Source organism: Folsomia candida, unplaced genomic scaffold (genome assembly GCF_002217175.1).
Source record: "Folsomia candida strain VU population unplaced genomic scaffold, ASM221717v1 Fcan01_Sc001, whole genome shotgun sequence".
Taxonomy (NCBI): Eukaryota; Metazoa; Arthropoda; class Collembola; order Entomobryomorpha; family Isotomidae; genus Folsomia; species Folsomia candida.
In genome coordinates, this window is record NW_019091193.1 from 4168801 (window position 1) to 4191544 (window position 22744).

The following is a 22744-nucleotide window of genomic DNA, read 5'->3' on the forward strand; positions in this document are numbered from 1 at the left end:
TCGAGTGTCAGCACCTTATTTTATTGAATAACACCTGCGGAATATTGTGCACGTCCATCAAATTTTATTGGCTACCTGAATTATTGGTTAACTCTTGAATTAAATTATGAGCTAAATAAACATTATTGATTATATTGGTCCTTCGCATAATACGTTTACAAGCTCCACTCAATTTAACAGCCCTTTCGAAGCAATAATCGTTTGTTTAAGCATTTATGTAGATATATACATACATAGATACAATTTTAATTAGCAATAATTGAATTTCTTAGCAGTAAATGTAAGTAATAAACGTCGTGGTATGGTAAACGGTAAAAATGTTTGGCCTCGCGGTGAGACAAAGCCACCAACTCCTGTTACAATGATAAAGGTACGAGATATTTAAAAGATATGCCCTTGTTTTTCACTTTTAGCAGCGCCTCGCCTAAGCAAGCTTTTTTAAAATTATTTTATTGTTAATAATAAAACAATTAGTAAAGTCTTTTAAGCGAGTTACAACTCTAAAACAAAGTATCTTATAGGACAATTTATTCAGGTATTTGATTTAATTGCAGGTAATTTTTTCGGTCAACAAATCCAAAATATTTTTTAGTGTGAACTAATTTCCTTTATGCAGCTCAACTTAATTGGCGAACTGTTGTTTAGATAATTAGTAATAATTAACATAAAGTATAAAACCGAACATGCGGATGGCATTTGGCACAGTTTGATCTAGTGAACTTCCACTTTTTTCCACAAATATTTCAAGTACGATTTTGAAATTATTTTTAAACTCTAACGAAGGAAATTGTGATACAATTTTGAAAAATAAAGTTAAGAATTTAACTCTGACAATTTCGTGCTGGACACCTCTCTTCGGAACATCAAAAAGGTATGCAAATTATTTAATTGCAAAAAATGTATCACAAATTTATTCGTTATTTTTTAAATGGTTTTTAGAGTTGAAAAGATGCAAAACATTTATTGGACATGTTTGGCACTGGTGTTGGTCCTATGCCAAACCCTGGCAAATTCTCTCACACTTCTGGATGAAGGACATTTACCAATGGTTGACGCAACACGAGGTCAAGGGGATGTCGGTGGGACGAAAGGGTTGTACAATGGGACGAGCCTGAAACGCGTTAAGAGGAATAAATCCCGGATACGTTTCCGAAATAAGAACATTAATCGAAGCGCAAATGAGTTTAATTTAGAGGGACATTAAATCTGGACACAAGTTAGTCTAACAGTGAGAATTACGTTTGTGATTAATTGTGCTTAATTCTTGATATAAATATTTGTAAGTACATAACATTAGGGGTCATATTATGTACACACATACATATGTATGTATCTAGTTCGAGTTATTGTAAATACGAATGTTTAGGAAACCAACATTTTTAAGAGTATGTAGTAGGGTTGCCCCGGGTACCGGGTAGCTACCCGGTACCCGGCATACCCGGCCTGTTTTGGGATACCCGGTACCCGGCCGGGTATATTTAGGTACCCGGTCTACCCGGCCGGGTAATTTAAATATTCAATTTTCTTACTTAAAATGCAAAATTATACAAAAATATAATCCGATGGATTTCAAAATTTTGTACTTGATATAAAATAATATATTTGGAAAGAATGGGTACAACCTCGGCCAGCACTTATTTGGAAATTACCATACAAATTTTAAAATTACTTTGAGCGCACTCACGTCAACGAGTTATCAATCAATGAATTTGCATATCTTGCACATAAGGCATGACTTGCGAAGTTTTTAGAAATCTACAAGATTTCTCAAAGCTTTTGCTAAAAAGCTATATTTTTTTCGTAACACTGTTTCGCAGACTCATCTTCGGGATCATCACCGAAAAATTTCGAACATCCATGACATCAAAATAGACTTATTTGATTTGCAAGACTTTCGAAGTGCTATCTTGCTAATCGATTCGCAGGATATCACCTCGAAAGTCTCGCAAAATTTGTTTTGTGAGGTGATACGAATCCCGTCAAGAAATAACTTTTTTAAGCCAAACAAGTTTGCTAAATGATTGCGATGATGTCGTGAGTACGCTCTTTGTGTGTCCAACATTATTCTTGGATTTCTGTAATATCCACGTTCTAGCTCGAATTATTAGCTTGAGACGTTGACATTTTTACCAAATGCATATTGGACAAAGATATAGGAAACAAGATAGGCTACATGGGTCACCTAGTTGACCTGTGGGGGCCGTATTGGTGGATTGGGGGAGCAAAGTGTAACCATAGTGAGTGTAACCATAGAGAAGGTGACCCATACCAATTTTTAAAAAATATTACTTTCATCTGAAATTTGGTATGGAGGTTGAAAATGAAGTCTGCACTGTAGAAATGTAACTTGTAATTTTTAAAGCTTATAAAATTGTTGCAAACTCAAGAAAAAGTAGAAAAATTCCCGTTATTTTAAAAATATATATGTTACCCGGCCGGGTAGCCGGGTACCCGGCAAAAATTTTAGGCCGAGTACCGGGTAGCCGGGTACCGGGTAGTAGCACTACCCGGGGCAACCCTAGTATGTAGAATTGTCTGGGGAATAATTTTATTATTTTTACGCAAGTAAATGCGACATTGACTATTTAATACACTCAAATGCGAACTCAAATTTACTCACAGTTTCTTCAATTGCATACGTAAATAGGTATGTAAATATAAATGCATGTACATATGTATACATATATACACACACACATTGTTCGATAACTTGTTTAATAATTTGAGCATGCAACTGGCTGCGGTCTTCTAGAAATTGATAGGTTTTTATTAATTTATCGTGGTGAAAAGAAATGAATAAAGGCAATTAAAATATATGTAAATATGTACATTTGTACACTGGAGATAAACTAATCTGTTTACAAGCATGGACCCCCCTATTTATTTATAATTATTTAATAACTATAAATGAATGTTTATCCTTATGTAAGCCCGAAATAATATTACGACATTATATTTGTGACATAAAGAGGCAAAGTGAGGTCAGGCTTTATACGGTACATCACCGAAGCGTGGTAGGCAAGGGACACAGTTGACGTCAGGTTACCGATCGTAGAAGATTTATAAAAGCAAGCACAATTTGACTCGTTGACCAGATATACGCATCAGCAATTCAAAAATAAAATAGACCTTAATTGATAAAGAGTTTTTTATGATTTATTTCTCTATTCACACATTGGGAAAAATTTTAGGGGTACAATTTCCTGCAAAATAAACAAAAATAAATTCTTATAAGACATGCATATTATTTAGTTTATTAGGTTGATAAACCTACCAATATTAAGTGGACGACAGGATAAAATAATGTTGCATTTGCCCTATTGTCGATTAATCCAGCAACAATTAAGTCTTGCTGAACCGGCAAAATCTCCAATAGATTGGACAGGTCCTACAATTTGGGCATCGTTGGTCCCATCGAAATCACCCCCAAGATCCACGTCGTCCACAAGGTCGGACGGATTTTCCACCAATTTTCTCCACGGGGCGGCTAAGGATGTTGCAGCCAAAGAAAAGGTGAGGACAATGACAAGCACAGTTTTCATGGTTTCCGAAAATTGAGGTGTATCGAGGCTGCGGATGAGTGAAGAATGGAACTGTCAATGGAGCGTCACTGACAATAAGGAACGTCTGGTGGAATATTTTCAGCATTTCAGGTTTGCAATGAAATTAATTCAGCAATTTTAATCTGGTTATGTGGATGTAAGCTAATTATGTCATATGTACATTACGAGTATCAAAAAATTATAAAACTCGCGAAAGTTTTGTATCTTTAAACGTTTTGGTTTTCATGTCTGATAAAAATAAATTTCTACATCATGGTATAATACGAGTATATCTAAATAGTGCATAATTTGCATATCACTAACAACAGGAATAACATATTTAGGTATTTAATATGTGATTCGCAGAATATTGTGATCGTATTTGAAAATGTCTATCAAATATTTGGAAAATATCAAAATATGCATGTAAGAGACGAGAAAATCCCCAACTTGGGCTATGCCAAGTCTACAGATACATACCTATGTGGAAGATTTTGGTTGTAGAATTCTTTTGTTTTAAAAATCTAATAATAGAATGCATTTGTATTTTATCTGTGTAATATTGGATGGATTAATGTTGAGCGTTGTAAATTAATGAAAAGAAGAGTAAGCACGTGTCAAGGCTTTGGTTTATTCTGTCGACATTAACACCTGCGAGGTTGTATAAATCATTGAATTGAAAATATGGAAACGTTGAAATTAGACTAGTGAAACGTTAGTATGTTAATTTATTGACAATCATGCATACATAATTAGGTGCTAAAAGTAGCGATCATATTCCGATTAGTCTTCTGTGTCATTGGTCCACCAAATACTTATGTATGACATCAAATGACATGATAATATGCAGCAACCCACCAAACCAAAAATTCATAATTTTTACCACCCCATGCAATGTTTTTATTTTACAGTGAGTGAGTTATGCAAGTTCCATCCCCAATAACTCTCGATGCGAATAATTTTACACTGAAATTTGTATGCCCATCATTTCAAATTTATTCATAAAACTTTTACGCGATTAATTCATTTTAAGCATTAAGTCGAATTGTGTTCCTAAAAAATAGAAATTACCCCAATTAATTGTGAACCATTCAAAAACCAAGTGCAAAAATATGTACCGATACTCACCCAGATTAAAAAGTTGGCAAACTTATATTTGATTTGTTTGTGGAAGATAAGCGCAAGTCGAATAATATTAATTTTTGAAATCTTAACTGATCCAATCTTTTGCCTAATATTCCAACAAGTTTATCCTCGCCAGCAGCCACACCCATTTTCTTGTTGCAAATCTAAATCTGCAACCTTTAGGGCGTCCACAACATCGCCATTTCCAAGCGATCGTTCCAAATTACCGTCGCTTATTAAATCTTTCCCAGCTTCTGCCAAATTTTCGGGTAGATTTCTTTCGGGGCAGCAAGTGATGTTGCTACTAAAGCGAGAAAAACAATTAGTAAAGTTTTCATTTTTGAGTCAAAGATTCTGAAAAAAATTAGAACTCGATTAGAGTTTAACACTGTACAGAATCTGAGTTAGTGACGTTAAAGGCTATCCAATCCAAATAAATACCTGCCTCACCACAATGACTTGATTGAAGAAAATCTGGCAGAATATTTTTTAATTTAATTTTACAAGGAAATCATGAGAATACTTGAGTTTTTATTTTGTAATGCAGATATACAGGTCTCATGACCCATGTAATAAATTTTTAAATCAGGGAGGTTTAATCCCAAAAAATGTGTGAATTTTAATCTGGTCATTACATAAAGGTTAGAAAATTTAAATATTTACCCAGAATTGTGTTTTACTAAATAAATATAAATATGTAAGGAATCCGGATGGAATATGGTTACCTACTTCACGGTGACGGTTCTACAAAATTGCAAGGACTTTTTATAAAAGAATTTATTCTGCCAAATGTGTTTGCAATAATGATTTACATTTGTATGAAAAAGTTGAATTACAAAAATGATTTTGTACGTCATACATACATAGAAACTCATATTTTATATGATGTGTATTGTTCTGCTAATAGAAGTTGAGCACGTGGAATTGCTGATGGGTTTGTGAATCGCTGCAAAAATTGTAGACAGACTGAGACGGGCATCATTTCATAAATAATATATACGAAAAAATACTCAACTAATGTGGAATCGTTATTTTAATGTCTTGTTTATGATATGATCTCATCCATCCTTCCGTCTCTCCTCTTCAACCATTAACTCGTTTACATAATACTCCTATGGGTTTATGCATTCTCAAATTTTCTTACATTTTGAATTTTTTCGTATTTTTGTACTGGAGATAAAGTTGAGCAAATTACCTTTGGGGAAACTAGGATGCAAGTCCTAGTCTTAACCCCCTCTAAGATACATTTATGCCCAGTATCACAAATAATTTTGTTACCTGCTTGAAGGATGAAATTGACATGATTGTTGCAGCTCAACTTTATCCTTCAAACAGGTAACAGTGTTATTTGTGATACTTAGGATTAGAATGAAAGAATTTCGGGTGGAAGAAAGAATTTATGAATGAATGAATGAATGAATGAATCTAAATGTATGGATGTATGAATGCATAAAGGATGGCCGAATGCATGGATGGGAGGGTAAATGAACCAGTCTGATCGACTGAATATGATTAACACTTGAATAAAGGTAAATTGAAATTGAATTGATTGCGAAATCATACGTGTAGTTAAGTATTTTTCCTATAAGAACTTAGGATTAGGGTGGTGGGGTAAACTTTGTGGGGCGACGGGTAGGGGGAAATGAAGCTGACTCACATAAGGAAGATTGATGATTAAATTATACAAAATTCGAGCCGCACTGGCAGATAAGTTGAGCAGATAAGCATAAATGTTAGCATGCAGGGAAGAGGACACATGTTACCTTTGTCACGTGCCGCCTCAAAAGGCCCCGGTGTGCAACAGACAGAACCCGTCAACCAAAAATCGGGAATGAGCCGGCCGGAGTTTTTCGCAGCTGATTCATTCATGGGTACTTTTTTGTGTGTATTTTTACATTGTTCCTTCTTCTGAAGAAGTTCTTCAGCGTCAGCCGGGGTTGCCATAAATTTTGATAGTGGAATTTTAAGGTGAATTTAATTACTTAATCATGCTTAGCATTGTTGCTAACTTAGCATTAAGCTGTATTAAATAAGGGGCCGTTCTTAAATTACGTAACGCTAAAAATTGTTTTTCTCGACCCCCCCCCCCTCTCCCCTTTAACATGGCGTACATAGGCACAATATCATTGGAGCCTAAACCCCCTCCCCTCCCTTCAAGCGTTACGTAATTTAAGAACAGCCCCTAAGTACTATTTACTTAGGAGTAGAAGGTCACTACTTGTCGGGCCCCGATTTCGATCTCCTTTGGATATGTTGTAGTACTACATGAGTGTAGAAAAAGTGAAGGAGGGTTAGACTCCATGAGCCCATTTACGCCCGCCACACCCCCTCAAAGCCGCCCAAACCCCCAGACTTGCCGCACTAAAATCATCGCCAAAAATCGAGTTTTGGTCAGATTTTCAAAAAATTTACGTTATTGTGATCCCAGATAGTTGCTTTATCATATCCAATAGCAAACTCAACTTTTTTGAAATTTTCAATATTTTCGAAAATTTTCTGACCAAGGGTATGTATTGAAAAAAATCGAAATTTCAAAAAAGTTGAGTTTGCTATTGGATATAATAGAGCAACTATCTGGGATCACAAAAATGTAAATTTTTTGAAAATCTGACCAAAACTCGATTTTTGGCGATGATTTTAGTGCGGCAACTCTGGGGGTTTGGGCGGCTTTGAGGGGGTGTGGCGGGCGTAAATGGGCTCATGGAGTCTAACCCTCCTTCACTTTTTCTACACTCATGTAGTACTACAACATATTCAAAGGAGATCGAAATCGGGGCCCGACAAGTAGTGACCTTCTACTCCTTAATATTATTTAAGTAGATGGTGCATAATAATCGCCGGAGCGTTTTCATGTCGTCTTCTTCCTCTTCGTCATCATCCGAAATGGACCAGCCACCTTCCAAAATTCTAAAATTGGAGTTGGACGACCCAATTAAAGTAAAATTATCGCAGTATCTCGACCAATTCACGACTTCCGTGAGATCTGGTGAATTTGTGGTGCAAACTAAACTACGTGATGTTCCGCCGATTGGACTAAGAGTTATCGAGGTAATTGTTTTAATTCATTCAACCACAAGTATAAATTTAAGATTCGACTTTCAACTTTAATCTTGAAGTGATAAATTATGACTCATTTATGTTGATATTTGGCGTGACTTTGACCTGAGAATTTTCTTTTACAGACTGGGAAACTGATTAAGTTTCCGCTACAAGAGGATGAAGTAATGATGGAGGAATTAGCAGCTTCACAGTTTGAGGTAATAAATTTATTTTTATTAATTATTTATAATAATATTTAACATAAGGTGTAATTACGTGATGTGATGTTGGTTAGTTTTAGGGGCCCTTCGTAAGTTATACGTATCACAAAAATCGCTATTATCTAGATCCCTTCAGTGGCCTTCAGGCCCCTCTCTCCTTTAACATGTGTGACATCACGATATCATTGGAGACTTAGACCCTCCCTCCCCCTCTCGCGCTACATGACTTATGAATGCCCCCTCAGTTCTTATTTAATTGTGCTTAATTCCGATTTTTTTCAGATAATGAATAACGAGGACTGGTCTACATTCGAGGAAAATCTGTTAGACGATATTCAAACCGAATTTGGTTTCGTTGACACGGACAACATTTCCGTTTCTTTACAAAAAGTCTTTTTCCAGAAACCCGGAAGCAAATTTCCCATCAATTTGGACCACTTGTTTACCACCACCGGATCAGACAAAGTTGATAATAATAACGGTGAAGAATCTTTGAAAAGGTCGGCACCTTTCGGCCATCTTGTCATCCAACTGCCCTCTCACTACACCGGCGGCAACTTCCACTTCCGGCATGACGGAAAGGAGAAAGAATTCGACATGTCGGCCAGCATGACGAAAAGAGAGGGATGGTCTGCTCAATATTCTCTCGCCTACTATGCGCACCTTGACCAGAATCATGTCAGCATCTTGTCCGGGGTCAGATCCTGCTTAATCTACAACTTGGAAATAGAACTGGATCACTCCAAGTCTGCTTTGCTTCCGAGGGCCCCCACGCTCAAAAACATTGTTCCCAGTTTTTTCCAAATAATCCAAGAATGGAAAGGCAGCGACAAAATGGGCAAGGTGTTACCTCTGCCGTGCACTAATGAGGTGATTACACACCATGATTTGCAAATCATGATTTACATACTATGATTTTTACCATCAATTTGAGCATCATGATTTTTAAAGTTAAGTTACTCACCATGATTTACACACGAACACTAGTTTACACCATGATTTACACAGTGTAAATCATAGCGTGTAACTATTGTACGTGTATAAATCATGGTATGTAAATCATGTGTGTGAAACGTTTGACAGGAGATCAACCCTTCCGTCATATCCACAATTCTCGGCCCCACTCTGCGGGACAATGGGGTCACCTTGTTTCACGGGAGAAAGGAGTCATCACCCGGAAATTCAGCCACCGATGATTCGATCGAGTTCATCAGCAGCTTGAGAATATTGGCAAGTGTAGACGTACAAGTGGAGGAAGCGTTTGCCAATTTTTTGCAAAATGAATCCAACGATAACGGGAACGACGATGGAGACGATGTCGGGTTGGAATTCGACCTGAAACAAGACAAAATTTCCAAATGTGTCAGTCCTCGTGGTGTAAGCATGTTTCTCTTCTTCTTGTCTGGCGATTCTGATGGTGACAATGACATTTTCGAGCATGAAGACTGGTTCAAGTCTCGAGAATTTTGGCGATTTCGGAGCCACTTGTTTCTCACCAAGTCCAAAAATGTGGGAAAAAATGACCCACAACTTTCCCACGCGGCGAACGCTCTCGTATCCCTGGAAACCGTGGTGGAGGAATACGAAGAAGATTTATTTCCTAAGACTGACCACTTTGAAAACCTCCTCGAAAAATTTCTCCTCCTCGAAGACGACACTCAACCTTTGGAACAACTGCTGAAAATTTGTCAAAATAAGTCCAACTTCTTGAAACTGTTTCCCGCCCTTGCGAAATCTGGGATGGACTGGACCATTTTGAAGTTTGCGTGGCAAGACTTCTTCTGCATGACGGAAATTGAGAATGGGTCACAATTTATGGAGAAAGTTAACAATTTCAGCATTCACATTTCAAATTGCAGCTTTTTGGGAGACAAGAATCGGCAGGAATTATACGTCGACACGTTTATAGAAATCCTAGAAAAGTTCAAAGTGTTACAAACGGAGGAAAAGTTTGACAGCATCTATGAGGAAACGCAAGCTGTGAGCGAGTTCTTTGGAATTGCGGAGGTTCTGCGGTACAATTTGTTTGCATTTATGAAATCGATGTCGGCCACTTTCGTCAAGCAAGTTTTTTGCTTGAGTAACGTGGATTCAGATGAGTTGGGCGTGGTGTGGGTCCGACTCGTCACGGATCTCTATTCCTGCACAAATTTGCTGAAATATTGGCCCGAGGAAGACGACGATCTTGACGAGTACACCCTTTTGCTCTCCTACTTCGAAGTCGTGGAGCGAGTGGGGGCAGACATCAAAGGGATTTTGGGTAAAGCTGTTTTTTCTGCACTCGCTTTTCTTAAGTCACACACTCTTAAAAATAATGTTACCCTTTTGAAAAGCAAAATGTACTTTGAATTTTAAATTAAGTAAACTATGTATACATACCAAATCCAGTCAGAGCAAACTTTTCTCTTTATCAAGTTGAAGTTTATCAAGTTACTCTGGATTTAGTATAGTTTACGTAATGTAGAAATGGAGTGAAGTGCATGTTGTTTTCGAGAGGGTAACATATTCATGATAAAGTCATATTTTTCATCGCAACAAATCCAATGGTTTTCAAGTAAAAGTTTTGCGAAATCTCGCAAATTTTGCAAGTTGTGTTGCCATGCTCAATTTACGATATTCGAAGTTTGACCTGAATACACTCATAATTTTTAAGAGTGTGTGACTTTTCCGTCACTGCAAACTAAATGTATAATACATGCTTGATTTTAGGAGATGCCAAGAAATACGGCGTCCTGGTGAAGGCCTTATCGCGCCATTCAAATATAAATGATGAAGACGACTGGGACTCTGATAACGATGAAGATGTCCAGCAACTTTCTAAATTTTGGGTTCCCTTTGCGACCAGGTTGGAGGCAAGAATCGAAGCTCTTCTCCCTTCCGAGGTGGACAAACGTCCCCAAAATGGAACTGATAATAATTGTGATCCTCCAGATCCCTCCGAGGAAATGGAAATGCTGAAGGAAATTCGAAAATTGCTAGCGAATGTTAAAACCGAAAATGATAAATGATCGAAAAATTAAGGACATTTATTTATTCCTAATTTTCCATATAATAGATGAAAAAATATAATATATATTTATATCTAATATATTTATAATATATTTATAATATATTACTTATACAGCATTCAAATTATTATTTTGAATGTTCTCTTGTTTTTTACTGGATATAAAATTCGGAAATTTATGTTCGTTTTGATTGAAAATTGCGAAGTCATGTGTATCTAGTTATGTATTTTACCTACGAACTGTGGGGAAGACCGGTGGGGGATGAAATGTTATTGAATCACATTTTAATGGCACTCATTATTCCAAATTTTTACAACAAAATCTATTTGTTTGTTATTCATGGGTATGTACCAGTTGGTTATATGTATTTTATTTACTGTAAATACGTACATGTATCATGTAATATAAACGTTTTTATTCAACAAGTTTAGTTACGACTATTTTGAAATACATAGAATAATAATTCGTCTTATAATCAAATTTGTACTATTGGATTTGTACATCCATTTATTTATAAACGCAAATTAAATCCAACTCAATGAATCATTACAGCTTTCGAAATGAACTGTGCCATGATTATTTCAACGCACATAGCTGCATTGTTTTTATACTCATTTAGGTTATTGTCGAATTATCAATGAGTAACAATAATAATCAAAACCGGAAGCTGGAGGGACACAAAAAAATCAAAAACATGAAATACTCAACAAGTTCAAAAAATTTCAAAACCAAACTAATATTTTTGTGACCAATTTCTTCGTTTCTCGAATTAAAAAAACACTCGATTCGGGTTTCGGGTGAAAAACTTACGAATCTTTTGGTTCTTGTAGCATTTCGATATCTTTCCCCATCATCTGACTAGATTAATGGCATCCAAATTCTCTGTAGTATGGCCATCCCCATCAAGCTGCATAACATCGTAGCACTTAAGGGGCCTTTTGCACAATGTTAAACTGTTCATGTAACACAATGCCCCACACCCCTACAAAAAGTGGACCCTTCCACCGCGAAATTCAAAAAATCCTGAGTTTCTCGTGCTTATCTGTTTATCAACCAAGCTACTCTCCACCGGTTTATCAAACGAATATTCGTTAAAAATTTCTTGATGACTTCTTGATGAATATGATGACCCACCTCTAAAATGTCCCATTTTTCTTGAATTTTCTCGCACAAATAAGAATTATAGTTCTCATCAGAGAGCTGGGTTACCAGGAATTTTGCAGGGACGGCCATCGTCACACTTCAATCTTATATAGTAATTCAAATATTATTAAATTCCTGACTTGAAATTTATAAATGTTCTTTACCAGATGTGAACAAAGAGTAAAACTTCTTTGACGAACGGAAGTCGGGTCGTGGTTCGTGGTCACTGCTTCGTGACAAGATAAGACTTTCTTACCGGTTTGTGGTTTTAGTGTCTCCACCAGCTTGCCACTCGGTAAGCTGGTGGAGAGAGATGATAAGCTTGTGGAGAGTAACTCGGTGATAAGCTTGATTAGTTGATGATGAAGATTTGGTTGTGATGGGAAAAAACAGCGAAGACAACCACATTTACCACGCTTCGTGGCGTACCATTTTGCCCCATTTTTGGGAAAAAAATGATAAAAAAACAGATTAAATTGCAATCAACTCATTCATTTTTGAATTAATTTTAATTTTGATTAATGTTTTAAAAATGTAATTTTCAGCTTCACAAACAAGTCGATTTCAAATTTTAAAATGTTCAAATTTGACACAGATACGAAGGTGTACCTCTGTCAAATTTGAAAAATTTGAAATTTGAAATCGACTTGTTTGTGACGCTAGAAATAAAGAAACTAGAATGAGTCCTGGGCATGACAATAAACTGCCCCTTCCTCGTGATGAAGTAAAACTCACGTATTATGACTTATCCGCCGTGGGCTTGGCAGGGTCAGCTTACCCCAATCTCGACAAAAATTAATAAAAACTATTTCAATTGTCATCATCTCCTTCATTTCTGCATCAAAATTAGTGAGGTGTGTTGCAATATGAGCTTAATTTATAGGTGAACAAACAAGTGTAGTTGAAATTTGCTAGAAATGAATTTGAGCTGAGATAAATCCTTTCTTAGGTTAATAAATTAAGAAAGGATTTATCTCAGCTCAAATTCATTTCTAGCAAATTTCAACTACACTTGTTTGTTCACCTATAAATTAAGCTCATATTGCAACACACCTCACTAATTTTGATGCAGAAATGAAGGAGATGATGACAATTGAAACTATACATGCATGCTTATGGGGCGGCACCCCTATTCAAGTCCAACTTGAATAGGGGTGTTAGGAATGTCGTCATCCAATTTCACCTTAAGCTAAGCTTCGTTCAGAAATATTTCATGCATGCATGATCATGAGCATGACATTAACTTTGGACGAAGCTTTATCTAATTGAGTTAATGAAATATGTACGAATTTACTTCCCAATATCCTTCAAGTAATCGTGCCAGCTAAAGAATTAATTCAAAAGATAGTTAGTTTAGTTACCTCTCCACAAATTGTAAGTAATTCAGCAAAGCGACAACTCCAGCAAAGAAAATGAAAATTATCCAAATACTCCCACCACAGAATGCACGAAATTGCATGTAAGCATCGAAACTAATAATGCCAATTTTTACGATGCAGATGCATGATACCTTGCTGGTACTTGTCAGGTATGATTTTAATATCGAGCAGAGAAATGGAGGCATGTAGGGATCCCTGATTAGCAGTGCAATCTCCGCAACAGGTACCAAGTATGTCGAAAAACAGAGAATTTCCATAAATATTGGAGTTATTTTTGCCAAAAGTTTGTTCTCACGGGACGCGTGATCTATATATTTAATAGAAACAAATCATAAATATATTTGAGTGAGTGTATGTATAAGCATCTGTTTACATAGTTTATAAGCAATATATGACATGTAGATACTCGCCCTATCACAATATGCCTTTTAAAGTTGTGGTCACATGGGGAGTAAATGAACGGATAATACCTGGTTTTAAAAGATTATCCTCTAAAGACACGAAAGAGTTGGCGATTTGAATTGGTTCGATGTCCAAGTTTGGGTTACCCAGTCCTGCCAAAAATATGAAGTTGCACGTAAGGAAAACAAAGCCCTGCAACTTTTCTGGTATTGGGAATTGACCCCAGATGAGAATCAGTAGCAAAACGAGACAATAGAAAAGTGAAATAAAGCATTGAATGTATAATTTTTTACGAGATTTGACTTTGATAAGTTTATCGCTCGTGGGTGATTCGAATTCGAGTGGGTTGCAGCCGAGAAAGCGAATTCGATTGAAATGACGTCGCATGATTGGGAGGATGAGGGTTGAATACATTTTTACAGGAGAAATCTAAATTATTCAACTTTTAAGAGTAATGATTGCATTTTATTACTAATTAGTTATTTTATAAAATATATGCAGAAAGCCAATTTTTGACATTGGTATCAAGAGAAACGTGTAGTAAATGAGGAGGCAGGTAAAAGATGAATGAGTCAACTTATCGATCTTATGTATGATTATATGAAAAAAATTACTACGTGTTTAAAATATTTATGTACATGCTTTAAGATCCATATTTACATAAAATCAATAAACACGAGCCTAATGGATAAATATTATACGAAGTATCCTTGTCCTTAGTGTGCATAATTAAACACTAGCCTAATGGATAAATAAGTATTATATGAAGTATTTGTATCTTTGACCTTAGTTAGTGTGCTAAATTTAATTTACTGGTTAATGTTGTACGCCATCTTGAATAAACAATCGAACATTAACCAATGAAGTATTTACTCATAACATCCGGCGTCCTGCACATGTATCCGGTGGTGGGAAGAGATTCAATATTGTAGACATTTTGACCCTTTGGTTTTGACGCATTATAAATAATACATTTTTTCACTTATACGCATATTTACCAATAGCCAGAAGTAAGTAATATTATTAATTTTACTTTTCAATGAGCAGAATTGTCGACTTTCAGAGAAAAGTTATGAATAAATAAATGTTAAAAAACAAACTTAGGTGAAGGACATGCTTATAATATTAAAACATGAAGCATTCAAAAATGCCATAATATTGTTTAATACTTACTAACTTTGACATACCGTGGGCCCAAACAATACACTCTAAGAAATCCAGCGATAAGCGTGACTCTACCGGGTCTTTTACCGTGTTGGTGGTGATATGCTTCGGCGTGGGGATGATTACCATTGAGCTGGTAGTTGGTTATTTCCATGTGGTGACCTCTGTTAGTAAGCCGGTAACAATTTACGGAAGTGTTTATACAAACTACCTAATGAGACAAAATGAGACAAAATTTGAGGTCAAATGGGATATTTTTACCCGGCCGGGAACACCAGATGAAAGCAAGCGGGCAAATTCGTTGTCTTCTTCGTCATTCGTTGGCGAGTCTAGTTTGTAGTTCGCAGTTCTCACACCCCAGCAAAATTACAAGTTTTATTTTCCGAACGGTTAATTATTCGACCATGGATAATTTCGATGGTGAACTGCTCAGCAGGACCTTTAGAGGCGTGCCGTACTGTTTCTGTTTTAAATGTTGTATGTTTGCCGGAATGCCGAGAAAATTGCCAAGTTTCATTCGACAAGTTGGAGGGAAGTTATGGAAACCTTTCGCAATTCTGTCAAATATTGAAGGTCAAAAGGTAACATCAATCAATATACATATTTCATCTGAAATTTAAATTTTCTAAAATAATTTTTATCATTTTGAATTGGTGTTTTTGTACTTATTTGCAGGTTACAATTGGAGAGACCTTCACCAATGGGGAAGAACAAGGGGAATTCATTTTCTGGAAACGTCCCATGAAGGATCAACTAAAGATTACAACAGGAGGAAACTTGCCAATTTGTGAGATCACCTGCGCCGAAAATAAGTACTGGATCACACCATTATTATCGAGGGTAAGAAAAATAAGATAAACTAAGGTTGTTTTGTAGAAATTATTTATATATTTTCATCTTTTCCAGGGGGAGGTGGTTGCCGTGAATGATGTCGAAATTCAGGACAGAACAGAGCTCAAATTTGGCGATTATTTATCCTTGGGGGTTCCTGCCACTCCAGAGGAATTGGGAAAATGGAAGAAGAGCCACGATAACTTTATCCCTTTTCCTTCTACTGATAACGAGGATGACCTGCCTGGCTGGGCTAAATTTGCCTTGGATGCTTTTGAAAGTACTCATCGTCTCGTTTTGTTGTTCCAGGTACATATGCTATTAATTCATTACAGTTCAACAATAATTTTTTTAACTGAGTTTGCAAGTATTACTATATTTCACTATTTTTGTAGAGGAGAGAATATGACTTCGATTTGTTCTGGAAGAAGGAGCTTGAAGAGAAAAGGATCAAAACGAGTAAGAGCGAAGGCGATGATGACCTGAATTTGGAACATGTCGAGAAGACAGAAGCAGGTTTTACTCCACAGTTGGACGAATTGGTAAATTAATAGGTTTATACACCGTTGTCTTGGTCAATTTAATAATTCTGTAATTGTTCATCATCCAGGTGGTGCCCCACATTTTGTCATATCTTCCGTTCGATGATCTGAAAAATGTGCGTTTCGTCTCAAAAGTTTGGAATCGAGAAGCTCTCCGCCTCATTAGGAAGAAGAGTTACGTGAAATTCGATTTTTTACTCGGTTACAAGAAATTGGACGATCCCACAAAACTGTTCCGATACAATCACGAAATGCAGGATAATCCAATCCCATGCTGGCAAATTGCTATCCCTTCTATCGGCTTGGAAGATTATCTGCACGAGGTTCGCCCAGATCAGGGAGAAAAAATCATCGCCGATTTTCACTGGTTTCTCGGATTGAAGACGCACAGCGTTACATGGTTACGGCTTGCAGGAAAGATTGCGTCTAAATTCGACTATAATACGCAAATCAAAATTTTGGGAATGTGTCCAACCCAAACTATTCAGCATTTCGAGTTGAACTGGGATTGGAGTACGATTAAAGCATCCGGACGAGGGTATCGATTTCCTTCAAGTATTAAATTCACAAACTTGGAAACCTTCGTCCTCTCGATGAATGTTGGGCACTATGATGTTCAAGGCGACGGTGGACCCAGTCATGACTGTTCTTCCCTGACCTGGTTGGCCCCACTAATTTCTGCCGTCCAAGGAGTACGCGTGCTTATTCTGGACACTTCCTCCCCACTTTTGGAAACATTCTATAACCAAGCTACACCATTCCAAAACTTGGACGAGATTACCATCCAAGAAAACCTTACACCAGAAGGGCTCAAATTTCTGAATAAATTGCAGCAACCCTTAACAAAAATGAATCTTGGCAGACTTGAACACTGGAAAAAACCACAATACCTCGGATTTGGACGACTCCTTCAGAACCATTCCCAGACTTTGACCTCACTGAAGATTACGCTTGGAAATTGTGTAAAGAGCAATACGATTCTTAGCCTGCCAATCTTTCCTTCGCTCAAAAAACTCCACGTGGACATGGATTCCATGGGCGAGCAATATGAAGAAGAAAAGTTTCCAATTGATGTGTCATTCGATGGAGATAATGACATCTCGTACGCCAAGCATTTCCCTTCCCTTAAATCCTTGGAGTTTGGGTACAACGATGGAGGTTTTCTTATGAGGAGGAATGAGAACGCAAATGATTATCTTTTCGATGTATTTTTGCCCCTCGGACATGGAGAAGATGGCGATGCAGGATTTCAAGTTTGCAAAACTTTGCGACATCTCGACCTCCCGACTAAAGCAATTTCGGAATCAGGTCAGCTGTTTGACAGATTAGGCGAAATTGCAAGAATGTTCCCGAATGTTCACAACCCGTGGATCAACAAGACTCGCGAATCATCAGAGAATCAGACTGAGCAAGTTTCTTCAGATTAAATTAAATGAACTACTTATTGACCTGAATTTTTGGATATGGACGGAGTCGACTCGACAAACATGATTTTTTTTACTTTGATTTCTTTCACCTTAATTCACCCATGTAATTGACTTTTTTTATTTATTGAAGGCTTTCATCCGTTCGAGATTGATTTTGTTATTCTTTTTTGTTACTCTTTCTTTATGATTTTAACTTCGATAGTTAATGCAAATAGCTAAAAATTGAATAATTAATAAACATACTGCATTCCTAATGTCTTGGTCTGTTTGACATAATGTTATAAATTAAATTGATGATTTAAAACTCTTGTTATAGTTTTGAAAAATTATTCATGCAAACCTCACATTTTTTGTATGCACATCACTAATCTTAAATTACATGAAATTTAAATTAAAACTTGGTAAAATTTCATGGAAGCATTATGTCGTAAGTATGTTTCAGCATGCATACAAACTTATTTTTTATTTTACACATAATTATAATGTCCTGCATTTAAGTTGCACTAAAAATTAATTAATTGCCATTAAAACCCACATCCCACACTTTCCACGTCATTCACCGTCTCGAGACAATATTCGCCCCCTCTGCTCCACCCACTCGCTGCACTGCTCCGCTTCCTCCTCCCACTCGGACCAGCCAGCCACGTGTTGGTCATGTCCTTCACGGGCATGTTGAGAAACCATGGATACGCCACGCCATCATGGCGTGACGCCCCGACACAATTATTTATGTCGGTCAGAACTTTCGCCACATCGCCGAGGAGACCGCCATACAACAGGCCGGAGCTTAAGTCATAGCCGGCACCGTCCTTACCTAGCCTAAAACATATTTTGCAATAATAAAAATTGCAAATGGTGCCAAATAAATTGTGCCAAATTGTACTCACCAAATGTCTTGAATATCGTTGCTAAAAAGCGGCAACATGGTGACTGTGAAGGTGTGGTGGTCATTGTAATAGTCTGAGAATCTCGTGTAACAATAACTATGCGCGTTGACCATCATTTTCCAAACGGTTTCCGTCAACGGTTCATTAATCACGACGCCAGATCCGTTACCGGCCCGAATTCCGGTCGCGTATTCGGGAACGGTGACGTTCACGATGGATGGCGCAGGGTCGGTCGGGTCGAGAAGGCGAAGGGTCTGATTGGAAGTGTACATCAACTGAGGGGCAAAAGAAATTAAAATTTTGAATGTTCCCAAATTTTTGAAATGTATATGAAGACTTACGTCATCGGCCCCTTCGCAATACTCGACCGGAACGGAGGGTGTTGTTCCCGTAGAATTTGTGCCATTTGTCTCTCCGCCACCGCCGCCGCCGATTGTCGTGACGTTTCTCTCTTTATAGAAAACGTGTGGTTTTGCATCCTGTACGCATCTCTTTAAGGCCGACTGGATTCGTAAAAAGGCCGGGTAGGAAATATACGTTTCGCGCAGGTGGAAAGTTTCCAGTTGTAAGTTTATGAATGCTGTGGTCGCCATGGTGAAGAAAGTGGGGGTGATGGCGGGACAAGTTTTCTGAAAGGGAGGATGGATTTTAAATTATTTTTAAGGCGGGGATACTTAATTATTTCTATTGCATACCTGCATTACTACTTTGGCCAACTCTAAAAGTCTGAGAATGGGATAGCGACGCTGTAGATTTTCTATGGAACGTGGATCCGTCGTTATGCCGACTAGGTTGGCGGTGGTGGCGAGGATGTAGCGTCCGATTTGGGTGCGCATGAGTTCATGGCCGATTTCTTCTTGGGTGGCGAGTGGCGTATCCTCGTCTAAGGCGGGGTCGATGGCTGGACCTTTTTAAGCATTAATTTACCGTTATTAATAATGGATTCCCAGGAAAAGTACATTCTTACGGTACTACCGGAATGGTAACAATTTTTAAATTCGCGAACAATTTGCTATAAATCACTACCAATCTGTTGCACTGTAAGAATATGTACGTGGAAAAAGTCGATAATTTGTTGTTTGCTTACCAGTCCCATTCCCTCCTAGAATTACAAATATGCAAATTATATAGGCAAAAACAGCGTTGATTATAAATTTGAGAATACTCACCTCCTCCTGCTGCCGTGTCGTTTGCGTCACGCTTGTAACGCGTCAAAATAATTTCTTCCTGATCGTTTTCTTCTTCAATTTTCTTTTTGGTACAGAATTTCTCCTCGTCAAAAATTTTGGAACACAGTAAACTTTCGTTTGAAACGCAATCGTCGATGGAGACAAATTTAAAGACTGCGTCGCTGTTTAAATTCCACTGACAGATTGAACTTTTTGCTCCTACTGCGACACAGATTTCTTTGTCTTTTCCATTAATTGAAGTTTTGATTTTCCAGGCGGATTCTAGAAACATTGGGATATTATTTTAAGCTATTGTTTATATACAATTTTAGTGCATGCATATTGATAAAATCGAGTAGGATATTTGTAACAGGAAGTAAGGGGCTGTTCTTAAATTACGTAACGCTTGAAGGGAGGGAGGGGGTTTAGACCCCAATGATATCGTGCCTATGTACGCCATGTTAGGGGGGAGGGGGGGGGTCGAGAAAATCAATTTTTAGCGTTACGTAATTTAAGAACGGCCCCTAAGTTGTGCACAATTACATATTTTACGAAATTTTGCAAAAACAAAGCGAACCAAATTTACATGTAAATATGTAAATTTACATTATTTGTAACTCATCCTATGAAAATTTAAATTCTGAAGATCTTCAGCTTACAATTTTATAAAATTTGCTAGGTTGCAAAGGTCTGCATGAATTTCATCGTTACGAAACTTTATTACCTCCGGAGAAAGCAAGACCGACAATATTTTCGGGTTCCACCACCTTCCTCCCGTCCATCCCGTACCCAATGGCGACCGGTTTTCCGGTCACTTCTCCAAGAAAGAAATGTTTCTCTCGATTACTTGTTTCGTAACAATATGTACTCGTCGTCATGGCAACCACCCTAATGTCCGTCTCCAGACAATTGTTTGAAGATGTTGTGATAGAATAACTGGATTAAAGATTTAAGAACATAAGACTTTTGTTTTAGAAATGTAATTATTTGTTCGGAAACAATTATTAAAAATGACTGTTAATTTTGTACGTAATTACATTCCTGGAGATGCCAAACAGACGCAATCCTCGTCATTGAAACCGCCGACAAACTTCCCATACTTGCACATTTGGGCGGAGGCACTTATTTGGGGAAGTAATGTCAAGAGGGGGAGGAGGAAGGGCAAAATTTTACTTTTGTAAGGCACGGACGTTGTCATGGTGACGGGCGAAATGAAAGTGAGGTGATTTGGTGAGAGTTTGAAATTTGATTGATAATTTAATTATTATGCAATTTGGGCATTGTTTTATTATGTGCGGTTGTATATTCATAACAGTGATGTAATTGAGAGGAGAAAGTGAATGCATTGTTTAAAATATGGGAATTTTTTAGTGTGTATGATGTAATGCGTTGGCATGAATTTATTACGGTTGAAATTTCCCGAAGGTTCCTTATCCCCTTATTCATGTCATGTGGTTTCTTGAAATTGATGCATCTTGTGGGTACGCATGCACGTAAATATTTACATACGGCTATGTTTGTCGGGGGGCTTATGACTCATAAGCCCTGCGACCCTTTAAGAAAATGATTTTTGTGGTTGGGCATGCATCAAAGAAAATTTAGTCACGAAATTTCGCTTGCATGCAAGTCCGATGGAGACCAAAAATTTGTGTTGTTATGAATTTTCCTCTTTGCCAGTTTGAACTCAGATACATATGTATACACAGCAGTGTTTTAGTTCACTAAAGCTTCCGGGAACTATTTATGTAGTCTTACCATTTTTATGGAAGTACATACGATATCCTACGATTAGAAGTAACAGTCAAAATAATTTTTTTATCCCAAAGATTTCTCAGAATGGCATGTGATGAGTGTCTTTGTTCAGAAAATATTTCTGAGCGGATAGAATTGCATCATTCACGTGTTAATTTCTCACAAACGTAAGTGAGAAAATAAATACTCAGAAGTTTTCCCATGCAAGTAAGCACAAGCATGCAAGTAAGTGGAAACTCATTGGCACAAAAGAACGACGTCCTCGCGACAAGGAATGCGCAAAAATTATATGCATGTATGCAACTGACAAGCCACGAGGAACATGGTTTTTTGACGAACTACAGACTAAACATATTGCTTAATGTATTTAATTAATTGCTTGCTCCATAAGACAATTCGTTTTGTTGAATTGCTGCAGGGAACAAGTATGAATGCTGGATATGCTTCTGGATTGTTACATGGAATAAATATGCAAGAAATTTTAAACCCTAGGGAATTATTCATCGATAAAATCTCACTCCCATCGGTTCCAGCCATTTTCATTCGACTGCCGCAAACTACAATTCATACATATGTATGTATGCACAGTTACATATGCATATGCATACGCATTTTCTACCATACAAACAAATAACTTGGAGACTGCATAAATACATACCATACTTCTCATAACGAACCTTTGCAAACGAAATGCAACAAAGGTGTGAAAACGCATGGAATACATTTCACATTTGTATGCTTTACCTCTCCTTATATTAACTAACGTCTGCATGGTTCGAAACTAAAAATTTGACATTTTATAGCTTTGACCCCGTTCAAAAGGTCACGGGGTCGTCGTATGTCAAAACTATGTAGATTTTTGAAATCCTCACCCCACCCCAGACTAGGTCTGAAACTAAAAATTCCACATTTTTCACCGTGGCACTGTGACCATGTCGCCTAAAAGTTCCCTCTTCGAACTTAACCCCTCCCCAAAAATTATGAGTACGCTTGTGAAGACCGCATGTCCAAATTCGAATCAGGTCTAAAGTAATCATGAATACGGACAGATCGACAGGACCGGCAAGACATTTCCATAAAAAGGTTTCCACCCATTAATAGATAATCATCTTG

The 22744-nt window shown here is 37.3% G+C and overlaps 2 protein-coding genes and 2 long non-coding RNA genes across 4 annotated transcripts; 2 read left to right on the top strand and 2 right to left on the bottom strand.

Annotated features, from left to right (window-relative positions):
• Window positions 1-3134: 3134 nt before the first annotated feature.
• LOC110842270 lies at window positions 3135-3744 on the bottom strand. Its single transcript, XR_002547327.2, has 2 exons — window positions 3275-3744; window positions 3135-3203 (listed from the first exon to the last, which is right to left on the bottom strand). It is a non-coding gene; the product is annotated as an uncharacterized LOC110842270 (long non-coding RNA).
• A 770-nt stretch (window positions 3745-4514) lies between these two features.
• Window positions 4515-5085, bottom strand: LOC110842071. The gene is made up of 2 exons (XR_002547285.2): window positions 4671-5085; window positions 4515-4595 (listed from the first exon to the last, which is right to left on the bottom strand). It is a non-coding gene; the product is annotated as an uncharacterized LOC110842071 (long non-coding RNA).
• Window positions 5086-6450: 1365 nt separating this feature from the next.
• On the top strand, window positions 6451-11478 carry LOC110851808. The gene is made up of 6 exons (XM_022099755.2): window positions 6451-6635; window positions 7488-7715; window positions 7850-7924; window positions 8210-8797; window positions 9011-10187; window positions 10637-11478. The coding sequence occupies exons 2-6, from the start codon at window positions 7488-7490 to the stop codon at window positions 10933-10935; spliced, it is 2367 nt and encodes a 788-aa protein (XP_021955447.1). The 5' UTR covers window positions 6451-6635; the 3' UTR covers window positions 10936-11478.
• Window positions 11479-15292: 3814 nt separating this feature from the next.
• On the top strand, window positions 15293-18113 carry LOC118434103. Its single transcript, XM_035846897.1, has 5 exons — window positions 15293-15604; window positions 15699-15863; window positions 15930-16163; window positions 16250-16396; window positions 16465-18113. Exons 1-5 carry the CDS (start codon window positions 15302-15304, stop codon window positions 17821-17823), a joined length of 2208 nt encoding a protein of 735 aa, XP_035702790.1. The 5' UTR covers window positions 15293-15301; the 3' UTR covers window positions 17824-18113.
• Window positions 18114-22744: the final 4631 nt, after the last annotated feature.